At 37.9% G+C, this 12630-nt stretch overlaps 1 protein-coding gene across 2 annotated transcripts in view; it reads right to left on the bottom strand.

Annotated features, from left to right (window-relative positions):
* The window catches only part of LOC137502996 (zinc finger protein 157-like), a 138359-nt gene that overhangs the window by 23087 nt on the left and 102642 nt on the right, over window positions 1-12630 (bottom strand). For both annotated transcript variants that reach the window (XM_068230322.1, XM_068230323.1), the window contains one exon: window positions 1478-1560. In XM_068230322.1, coding sequence (XP_068086423.1) covers window positions 1478-1560 — 83 coding nt within the window. The remainder of the gene's footprint in view (window positions 1-1477; window positions 1561-12630) is intronic.

Raw genomic sequence — 12630 nt, 5'->3', positions numbered from 1 at the left:
ATAAAGAAAGGAAGATATTGGTAATAATCTTATGAGGGACCACATACATGTGTTACACTCGGATTCGGTTGAAATTTGGTAGGAATATTCGTGGGAGGAAGTAGAATGCCAAGATGAAAATTGCATGTACCCAGTGCAAGTTTAAACGCCAAAATTGAACTAATAAATAGTCATAAAATTAGAAGTGCCACGGGAGTATCGGGGTGTGGCGGAGAGGTAGGGAGGAGCGAAGCAGCGGACGTGAACCAACCGGGCTGCGTCGAGCTGCGCTAGCAGCCAGGTAGGGTATAGTTAGCGCGTTCCCCTTAACTTCCCGGTCAGATGTGTAAAACGTAAATATGAAAAAAGCACATGAAACAAATGTACAAAGGACGATGTTTGAACAACGATGCCAATAAGGTTTGAAAAATTACAACGAGTAACAAGAACTCGGGCGTGCCGAGATGCATATTTTCATTGTTTATAGTTATCAAAAAACTGTTCACAACAATATGTAATGTAATATAAGTACTTGTTTTGCATTTTACTATGTTTTCATAAATATTGCGTTAATTTGAATTAGCAAATAAATATCCCGTATTTGAAATTCGTATTGCACATTCCATGACAAAAAATTCTGTGACACCATATGGTTTCACGCTATATTTTATCTTTCCTAAAAATTGATGTGACACCATATGGCGTCACACATGACCATGGTATGGTGAGATAAAATTTACTTAGTACATCATATAAATACATCCCAAAATTATATAAACAGACTACAACGCGTACAATTGCTTTGGCACCAGCGGAATGCAATTCAAAAACATGCCTAGCACCAGTGGAATAGTGTGCTACAATCGGCTCGGCACTCAACGTGTTAATGAAACTAAATTGCATTAGTCTGAAATTATTACATTGTTTACAATGTACACAAGAACATTTCAATTTGTAGATTTAGTTTATAATCTACAAACATGCATTTTTCTGTGTGTCACTGTTGATACAAATGTAAAAAATTACTGAGAATATCTGGAGGCAATAGTGGCAGATGGCATTTCTGATAAGAATGTGATGAACAAATGATGCAGTGACAATGAAAGAAAGAATACATTTTCAAGATTGCTTAGAGGTATTCTTTTCTTCTGCTACTTGCTTTACGCTGCACCGACACAGATAGGCCTTATGGCGATGATCAAAGGTATTGTAAATAAATACATTTCAGAAATACCTAGTTCTTCTAGAAATTTTTTTGTAGATATATATTCAAGAAAACTACATGATGAAAAATAAATTTGGATCTCAAAATTTCTGAATATTTTAAGATAATTTTAACAAATAGAATTTTAAGACATAAGTATTTATATGTAACTTTGTAAAGACAGGATCAAACTGATAAAAATGGAAAGTTTCAAAGATAAAACAACCACTGCTGAACACAACTGTGAATAGGTACAGGATATTCCATACTGTATAGGGTTTGTGGTGTACATACTTTGTTTCTTCTTTGATGTATGCCAGCAGCTGCTCATCAGTATGTTCTTCTATGAGTATTTCCTTCTTAATGTCTTCGGACAGCTATAAGCAAGAAATGAGACGAGTAGAATAAAGAAGTAAAGGAATAAAAATAGGAGTATATAGGCCTAAACAAGAATCGGGTGAGAAAGTAAATTTCATATTGGCAAAATAAGAGTATAATTAACTAGCAAATGTACCCGTGCTTCGCTACAGTATTCTATAATGTATATGGATATCGAAGTAAACTGCTGTTCATGAAGTGAATAAAAAAAATTTAATCGCATGTCTCTTGGCGTTTTTCGAGAAAAAGCATAGGGAGGTCCACAGACATTGTTTCCAATGCGAAGTGCGAGTTGCAGAGTTGTGATGATAACGACAGGTCCACTTGTCGGCCGCAATTCACTATGCGTAACGTCAGTCACATTTTGATGGGTAAATCTGTTTATAATCGGGGACACCTATACCTAATGATAAAGAAAATCAGGTAAAAGATTTTTTTTTAAATGCACACTCCCTTGCCTTACAATGGTACACTGCCGTTGGAGAACTACCCCATTCCTATTGCTAGTTAAAGTCGATGTGGGGAGTACTGATTACAACAGCAGACGCCCTCCTGCTGAGAGTCACTATTGATTTGTAAAGTATTAATTACAATGTAAGACACACCCCTTTCTCGATCACTACAAATCGACTTAAATTAATAAATGTAGATAGACGTACGGAAGTATATGCACGTTTACCTTTATTTACAGAATAACTGCTGCTAAACAGTGCATTCATATTGAAAAACGGATTGTATAAAAATACGTACTCTGGCCTCATTTAGCTATCTAAATGGCTGGCCCTATGATATTTCCTCGTATCTCATCTATTTAAAGGCAAGATTATTTTAGAAATGTTGAATAGGGTGAAATTTGTGTAAGGTTTTCACACAGTGAATTACTTTTCAGATACTTATGCGACAGCTTCAAACATAGAATTTGGCTGGGTGGACCAATATTCGTGTAGAATTTGATGATCGCATCTTTCCAATAAGTGACTCAAACCATCAATTATACGTGGACAAAGTGCAAAATTTAGGTAAATCCAGAAATAGAGCCAAATTTAACATAACGGATAGAGATACGACAAAAAGTCATAGGACCAAAATTTGTTGTTACTCCAAATTGACTGGAGACTGTGCCATCCGTTTTGTGATACAACTTACCGTTTAGCCACCAAATACCTCGAAAGGAAGGTCTGCACTGTCATAAAAATTGCCTCCATATTTCGATATTTTTGGGAGTAAAAAAATAATTTTTTTTAAACATCTCGTAAATTTTCCATTGGTTACAGGAAAAAAGCTATAATTTTGCCAAATTTCTATTTTCTAACTTGTCTGGGAGATTGTGCCACCATCTTGATATGGGGGAGGGGGTTAAAAATTAGTACTTTCAATCAATCAATCAATCAATCAATCAATACTGATCTGCATTTAGGGCAGTCGCACAGGTGGCAGATTCCCTATCTGTTGCTTTCCTAGCCTTTTCCTAAATGATTTCAAAGAAACTGGAAATTTATTGAACGTCTCCCTTGGTAAGTTATTCCAATCCCTAACTCCCCTTCCTATAAATGAATATTTGCCCTAGTTTGTCCTCTTGAATTCCAACTTTATCTTCATATTGTGATCTTTCCTACTTTTATAAACGCCATTCAAACTTATTCGTCTACTAACGTCATTCCACGCCAACTCTCCGCTGACAGCTCGGAACATACCACTTATGTCTCAAATATTATTACAATATTATAAGCCCACCTGTTCAATACAATACAATATGATCCACTATTTCATATGGTCAAAAAAAATTTATACATAATACATAAAAGTCGATGGTACATGTTTCACCCTCCTTACGGGCATCATCAGCCTATATCAATCTAAAAAATAATACATATAGAGTCATTCTAATCTTATAAATTATAGGTTAAAATGTTGAAAATGATTTTGTAAAACATTATACAATAACATCTAAAACAACGATAATGCACCAAAGTATGTTAAAGAGAGTAAATTAACATTTTTGAAGATTAAAACGTGATTAAACATGAAATTTTGAGAGTTTAAAACTAAAATGGATCCTTTTTTTATAATATCATTGAGACTGTGAGGGCCTTGAGTGTGAATACAATCATCAAAGGGGGATGTTTCTTCAATTCCCAAGTTGAATCCAAGATGGTAAAATCATTGTCAGTTATTTAAAACGGAAGTGTGAACGTAATAAACATGTTAAAATGTATATGGTTGGGATATCTGAAAGTCGAAAAGAAAATGGAACTTCTTGTAGAGGCGTTGCTAATGATAAAACGTATGCAAAGCTAGCGGAGTTCAGAAATTATGTGGTAGTCGATTGGATCTAAAAGATAGTCTAGTTGATGTTATAATTCCGTTGAAACACTTGATGGAAGAAAAGATCAGGATTTTTCGTGCGGTGTGTATTAAGTATGTCAGGTTGTTTCAGCAACGCCAGTGAAGCTAGCTGACAACCTGACGTACTTAATACACACCGCACGAAAAATCCTGATCTTTTCTTCCATCAAGTGTTTCAACGGAATTATAACATCAACTAGACTATCTTTTAGATCCAATCGACTACCACATAATTTCTGAACTCCGCTAGCTTTGCATACGTTTTATCATTAGCAACGCCTCTACAAGAAGTTCCATTTTCTTTTCGACTTTCAGATATCCCAACCATATACATTTTAACATGTTTATTACGTTCACACTTCCGTTTTAAATAACTGACAATGATTTTACCATCTTGGATTCAACTTGGGAATTGAAGAAACATCCCCCTTTGATGATTGTATTCACACTCAAGGCCCTCACAGTCTCAATGATATTATAAAAAAAGGATCCATTTTAGTTTTAAACTCTCAAAATTTCATGTTTAATCATGTTTTAATCTTCAAAAATGTTAATTTACTCTCTTTAACATACTTTGGTGCATTATCGTTGTTTTAGATGTTATTGTATAATGTTTTACGAAATCATTTTCAACATTTTAACCTATAATTTATAAGATTAGAATGACTCTATATGTATTATTTTTAAGATTGATATAGGCTGATGATGCCCGTAAGGAGGGTGAAACATGTACCATCGACTTTTATTTATTATGTATAAAAAATTTTTGACCATATGAAATAGTGGATCATATTGTATTGTATTGAACAGGTGGGCTTATAATATTGTAATAATATTTGAGACATACGTCAACTTCAATACGGAACCAAAATGAGAATAGTTACTTGTAACATACCGCTTAGTCGAGCAGCTCATCTTCTTTCTCTCAATTCTTCCCAACCCAAACATTGCAACATTTTTGTAACGCTCCTCTTTTGTCGGAAATCACCCAGAACAAATCGAGCTGCTTTTCTTTGGATTTTTTCCAGTTCTTGAATCAGGTAATCCTGGTGAGGGTCCCATACACTGGAACCATACTCTAGTTGGGGTCTTACTAGAGACTTATATGCCCTCTCCTTTACATCCTTACTACAACCCCTAAACACCCTCATAACCATGTGCAGAGATCTGTACCCTTTATTTACAATCCCATTTATGTGATTACCCCAGTGAAGATCTTTCCTTATGTTAACACCTAGATAATTACAATGATCCCCAAAAGGAACTTTCACCCCATCAACGCAGTAATTAAAACTGAGAGGACTTTTCCTATTTGTGAAACTCACAACCTGACTTTTAGCCCCGTTTATCATCATACCATTGCCTGCTGTCCTTCTCACAACATTTTCAAGGTCACGTTGCAGTTGCTCACAATCTTGTAACTTATTTATCACTCTATAGAGAATAACATCATCCGCAAAAAGCCTTACCTCCGATTCCACTCCTTTACTCATATCATTTATATATATAAGAAAATATAAAGGTCCGATAATACTGCCTTGAGGAATTCCCCTCTTAATTATTACAGGGTCAGATAAAGCTTCACCTACCCTAATTCTCTTAGATCTACTTTCTAGAAATATAGCAACCCATTCAGTCACTCTTTTGTCTAGTCCAATTGCACTCATTTTTGCCAGTAGTCTCCCATGATCCACCCTATCAAATGCTTTAGACAGGTCAATCGCGATACAGTCCATTTGACCTCCAGAATCCAAGATATCTGCTATATCTTGCTGGAATCCTACAAGTTGAGCTTCAGTGGAATAACCTTTCCTAAAACCGAATTGCCTTCTATCGAACCAGTTATTAATTTCGCAAACATGTCTAATATAATCAGAAAGAATGCCTTCCCAAAGCTTACATACAATGCATGTCAAACTTACTGGCCTGTAATTTTCAGCTTTAAGTCTATCACCCTTTCCTTTATACACAGGGGCTACTATAGCAACTCTCCATTCATCTGGTATAGCTCCTCCGACCAAACAATAATCAAATAAGTACTTCAGATATGGTACTATATCCCAGCCCATTGTCTTTAGTATATCCCCAGAAATCTGATCAATTCCAGCCGCTTTTCTAGTTTTCAACTTTTGTATCTTACTGTACATGTCATTGTTATCATATGTAAATTTTATTACTTCTCTGGCCTTAGTCTCCTCCTCTATCTCGATATTTTCCTTGTAACCAACAATCTTTACATACTGCTGACTGAATACTTCTGCCTTTTGAAGATCCTCACATACACACTCCCCACTCGGATGATGTTATTCTCTATAGAGTGATAAATAAGTTTCAAGATTGTGAGCAACTGCAGTGTGACCTTGAAAATGTTGTGAGATGGACAGCAGGCAATGGTATGATGATAAACGGGGTTCTTGGAACCTGTTTCTGCCTTAAAATACCTATACATACCCTTCCATTTTTCACTAAAATTCGTATGACTGCCAATTATGCTTGCCATCATGTTATCCTTAGCTGCCTTCTTTGCTAGATTCAATTTTCTAGTAAGTTCCTTCAATTTCTCCTTACTTCCACATCCATTTCTAACTCTATTTCTTTCCAGTCTGCACCTCCTTCTTAGTCTCTTTATTTCTCTATTATAATAAGGTGGGTCTTTACCATTCCTTACCACCCTTATTGGTACAAACCTGTTTTCGCATTCCTCAACAATTTCTTTAAACCCATCCCAGAGTCTGTTTACATTTTTATTTACCGTTTTCCACCGATCATAGTTACTTTTTAGAAACTGCCTCATACCTGCTTTATCAGCCATATGGTACTGCCTAACAGTCCTACTTTTAAGACCTTCCTTTGTAACACATTTATTTTTTAACTACCACAAAAACAGCTTCATGATCACTAATACCATCTATTACTTCAGTTTCCCTATAGAGCTCATCTGGTTTTATCAGCACCACATCCAAAATATTTTTCCCTCTGGTTGGTTCCATCACTTTCTGAATCAGCTGTCCTTCCCATATTAACTTATTTGCCATTTGTTGGTCATGCTTCCTGTCATTCGCATTTCCTTCCCAATTGACATCTGGCAAATTCAGATCTCCCGCTACAATCACATTTCTTTCCATGTCGTTTCCCACATAGCTGACTATCCTATCAAATAATTCCGAATCCGCGTCAGTGCTACCCTTTCCCGAACTGTACACTCCATATATATCAAGTTGCCTATTATCTTTAGAAATGAGCCTTACACCTAGAATTTCATGTGTCTCATCTTTAACTTTTTCGTAGCTTACAAATTCTTCTTTCACCAGAATGAACACTCCCCCTCCCACCCTTCCAATCCTATCTCTACGATACACACTCCAGTACCGCGAGAAAATTTCTGCATCCATTATATAATTTCTCAGCCATGATTCAACTCCTATTACAATATCTGGTAAATATATATCTATTAAATTACTTAATTCTATTCCTTTCCTTACAATGCTTCTACAGTTCAACACTAACAATTTTATGTCATCCCTACTTGACTTCCAGTTCCCTGTTCCCTTATCACCGCTCCCTAGGCCATCCCGTTTTCCTGAATGTACCTCCCTATTACCCTTCCAAACAAATTTCCTAACTTATACGTACCACTGCGGTTTAAATGAAGGCCATCTGAGCGCAGATCCCTATCTCCTACCCACCCATTAGGATCTAGAAATTTCACTCCCAGTTTCCCACATACCCACTCCATAGTCTCATTTAAATCCCCAATCACCCTCCAGTCAGTATCCCTTCTACACAGTATTCCACTATTAACAAGCCTTTAAGGATAAATATCACTGACTGTGTTCTTACGCAGATATGAAACTCCCAACGTGTTCCTCTCAGAGAATTTTGAGAATTTTAGATTTTTCTAGGGATCCTGCAGTCATCAGGTTGTCTGGTACCAAGTTTTAAGTTTCTAGGATGCCTAGAATGGTCTCATTAATTCATGCCCGTTTTCATTTTATGCCTTAATTTATATATGTATAGTACAGTATATATAGATCGCGCCAAACTGACTTCTATTTATTAAAATGGATTATATATTTCACCTGCTTCCGAAATGGTTCTAGGGGCGTCTTACTCCCACAGTATGTTTTCCAGGTAGTAAGTCATACTTGAAAGTCATACTGAGAGATACTATTATTATTATTATATCTCAGTCCCCCTCCCCCTAAAGGGGGTTAAACTCTGAGTTTTAAAAAATCGGTAGTGTCACTATTCATCTCAGCGACCCCGAAAACAATGGCTTCGACATTATTTTCGATTATTTTTAAATCTGAATCCCCCTCACCCCCCACTAGAAAGGGGGATGAAGTTGGACTTGTAAAATATCCGACAACTATGGATTCAACATTATTTTCGTTTATTTTTATATATCACTCTCCAATTGCCACCCACCACAAAGGGGGCTGAACTTTAAAAATTTCCGGAGTGCCATTATTCATCTCAGCGACCGCGAAAAGTGTGGATTCGACACTACTTTTGATGATTTTTATATCTCAGACCCTCGCCCCCCTCCCCCGCCCCAAAGGGTTCCTGGGATGGCCTACCCCCACGAGGTTTGTCTCCTGATACTAAAATTTCGAAGTGTACAATTCACCTCGGCGAAATCGAAATCTATGTATTCGACACTACTTTCGATTAATTTTATATATCATACCCCTAGCCCCCTATCCCAAAGCGGGATGAACTTCGACTTATAAAATAACCGCTGTTTCACTATTCATCTCAGCGTCCTCGACAACTGTGGATTCGACACTATTTTCGATTATTTTTATATATCATTCTCCCATCTCCCTCACTACGATGGGGACTGAAATTGGACTTTAAAAATTCCGAAGTGTCACTATTCATCTCAGCGACCCCGAAGACTAAGTATTCGACAGTATTTTCTATTATTTCTATATATCACTCCCCCATCACCGCCCCCCCCCCCCAAGACACTAAAAAATTCCGGAGTGTTGCTATTCATTTCAGCGAGCCCGAAAAGTATTCATCCGACACTACTTTCGATAATATATTATATATCTTACCCCCTCGCCCCCCGTCCCTAAGCGTTCCTGGGGTGTCCTACCCCCACGTGGTTTGTCTCCTAATACTAAAAATCCAGAGTGTCACTATTCATCCCAGTGACCACGAAAAGTATGGATTCGACACTATTTTCGTTAATTTGTATATCTGACCCATCACCCTCCCCGACCCTAAGGGTTCCTGTGCTGCCTTACCCCCACGTGGTTTCTCTCCTGATACTAAAAATCCGGAGTGTACAATTCACCTCGACGACCCCAAAAAATATGTATTCGACATTATTTTCGTTTAATTTTATATATCTGTCCCCCCTCGCCCTCCACCCAAATGGGAGCAGAAATTTGACTTTTAAAAAATCGGGAGTGTCACTATTCACCTCAGCGACCCCCAAAACTACGGATTCGACACTATTTTCGGTTATTTTTTACCTGACCCCCTAACCTCCACTCCAAAGGGCTAGAGGTGGCTTACCCCCACAGTGCTCGTCTCCGGATAGCAAATAATAAGTGTTCAAAATTTGATTGAAATTGCTCCAGTGGTTTAGGAGGAGACGTGTCATTCACACACATACATCCATCATCAGTCCCCCCTCGCCCCCCACCCAAATGGGAGCAGAAATTTGACTTTAAAAAAATCGGGAGTGCCACTATTCACCTTAGCGACCGCAAAACTATGGATTGGACACTAGTTTCGATTATGTTTTTAACTGAACCCCCTAACCCCCCACCACTCAGGGGGCTAGTGGTGGCTTACCCCCAGTGTTCGTCTTCAGATAGCAAATAATATGTATTAAATATTTGATTGAAATTGCTCCACTGGTTTAGGATGAGATGTGTCATTTACACACATACAAACATTCATTTTTATATATATACTGTAGATAGATAGATAGATGAGGTATAAGCATGAGCACGTTAAAAAGTGCAGACTTCCACTTCGAGATTCATAACTCCTAAACGGTGCATGATATTAACAAACGGTTTGCGCCATCAGGCGCCTCATTTATCGCTCTACATGTTGCTTTCTATACCATTTCCTCGTATCGCCCCTATTTAGTGGGTAAATTGAGTTCAAAATTTGAATAGGGTGAAATTTGGGTACATTTGTAACGTTTTATATTACTTTTTGCCTACTTATGTATAAGCTAGAATCATGAAATTTGGTCCACATATGGCCCTTGATTATGCCAATGTGCAAACTCAACTTGATGATCCTATCGTTCATATAGGTGTGTCAAACAATGAAATATACGTGTAAAAATCACCGAATTTACGAAGAATCCAGAAATACGGCCAAATCTAACGTATAAGGCAGAGAGATACGACAAAATGTCATAGGACCAAAGTTGTAGATCACTCCGAATTGACGGGAGATTGTGCCATCCGTTTTTGTGATACGACTTACCGTTTAGCCAACAAATAGCTCAAAAGGAATGCCTGCACAGTCATTGAAATTGCCTTCATATTTCGATATCTTTGGGGTGTAAAAACTGAAAAATTTGCACATCTTGGAGTGTTTCCGTCGAGTAGGGAGCAAAAGCTCTAATTTTACCAAATTTCAATTTTGTACCTCGTCTGGCAGGTTGTGCCGCCATCTTGATTTGGGGGGACGGGGGATAAAAATTAGGAAATTCCCGAAAATTTTTAAGCCCGCGAAACCTATAGGTTGTCGTTTTGCATAAATTAGACGACTGCGTTCTTATGCTGAGCCCAAAATTTGAGGCCCCTCAGCGTGCCCCCTTGAGGGAATTTTGAGAATTTTCGATTTTTCTAGGGATCCTGGGGTCATCAGCTTCTCCCTACCAAGTTTTAAATTTCTGAGATTTCTGGAAGTGCCTCATTAATTCATGTCTTATTTCATTTTTAAATATTTATATATACATCGCTCCAGACCGACTTGCTTATATATATAGAGATTTATCTCCCAATTTAAAATATAAACATTTAAGAATGTGCGCCCTGATGGGAGTGTGATAGGCGTCATTCAATTGGATTTACTTATAGAGGAATATATATTTCATTTTCAGAAGAAAGAAAAGCGTACTTTTGTATATTGTATATACGAGCCAGGCAGAAGGTGATTGTGAAACCGACCACAGACTGTTGTCTCCACTAAGATAAAGGAATGCAATGGACGGCAGATATTAGAATTCTCAGAAATGGTGACGAAGGGGGAAAGGGAGAGGAGAGAATTGTTGACAAGTTAGGGGAAACATTCCTTGCCTCGAGTGAAATAGATTTTGGCAACAGCGCAAAGAGCCGTGTGCAGATTTCTTAGAAATAATGGCAGGGTATCTCCAAGTTACTAGCAGAAGCTGAGCGCAAGGTTGGCACATGAAGAAAATATATGTGACTTCTCTGACACGTGGCTTGTGTGGACCAATCGTAAAATTCATAGGCAAGGAGTCTAGCCCCTCTGGTTTTTAGCACTGCATTCTACTGGTATTCAAGCCAGCTTGAAGAATTAATCCTTGACCCTTTTCAACTTTACACATTTTGAATCAAAACAAAATAACTGTTGCACTCTGGAATAATTTCCACCCTAAATTCTACACACAAATTTTACACTCTCGGTCGTGTATCTAGCCCACTTAATGTAAATATACATTCTTCATTCCTTTGCCGGACACTAGGAACATGGGATATCTCGGGATCCCCTTTACAACGGCCCGTGCGCGCACTCGAATTCCCGTCACGCGTTCACAGATCTGACCAGGTATCAGTTTATAATCGACTGTTTACTAGGTGAAATACCTCAAACACTCGTGACCGTTCTCACGTAACGTACATCCTAATCTGTCGGTAGAATCTCACACTCCTATCCGTAAGTCTTGTTTTACTGAGTCCTATAAATATTGGAACTCTTCCTACTAGTAGACTGCTCAAAACTGTAATATGAGCTACATCACGTCGGGAATCACTATGCAACGTAACCATATAATACTTCGAACCCAACTCCACGAGTAAGTATACATATGCTCCCTGGCGTAGTAACGGCACGGAATATTCACAAGTAAGTTACGCACCTCTGGCGTGGTAACAGCTCCGACACTTTGTCAGAAGTTAGTCAGTCCTTCTCCACGACCTTATATTTATACTTGTCTCCCCTCTTTTCCGAGTTCATGAGAGGTCATCAACGACTCGCAGTTCCGACATCTTCATACGACCATTTGCGGATTTGCCCGTGGCTTAAATATGGGATTCAATGATGTAATTATGTTCTCAAAGTCTCTATACCAATTCTCAACTAATATTGTTCGCTGGTAATTGATATATTTGCGAATTTAGCTGCCGTATCCCGGCCTGGGATTTCGCGCTATATTGTGGCGTCCTTTGCCTGTAGCCAATCAACGAATAGCGTCCATGAATTCTCAGAATTACGCCAAGCAATCTCCCTCAATTAATACCTTTTAATAACTTTTATTGTATGGTTAGGCTTCTAAATTCCACCTTATTCCGAATTTATAACACACTGCCTTCTATATATTTAATCCGTTGAGTTAAGGTTGTTAGGGTTTCTTACAATACGAAGTGCTCAAATGTGTTTTACGTTATCGGAAACTTTATAGATATTAAGGCATGTTGTAAAAGTATCCAGAGGTAGAGGGTTGCCGAGTGATTTTTGTTCTTGTGGGACGTAATGAAGTCCATTGAATTCTCTGTAAA

The sequence above is a fragment of the Anabrus simplex genome, chromosome 14 (assembly GCF_040414725.1).
Source record: "Anabrus simplex isolate iqAnaSimp1 chromosome 14, ASM4041472v1, whole genome shotgun sequence".
Classification (NCBI taxonomy): domain Eukaryota; kingdom Metazoa; phylum Arthropoda; class Insecta; order Orthoptera; family Tettigoniidae; genus Anabrus; species Anabrus simplex.
This window is presented reverse-complemented; position numbering and strand designations above follow the sequence as displayed.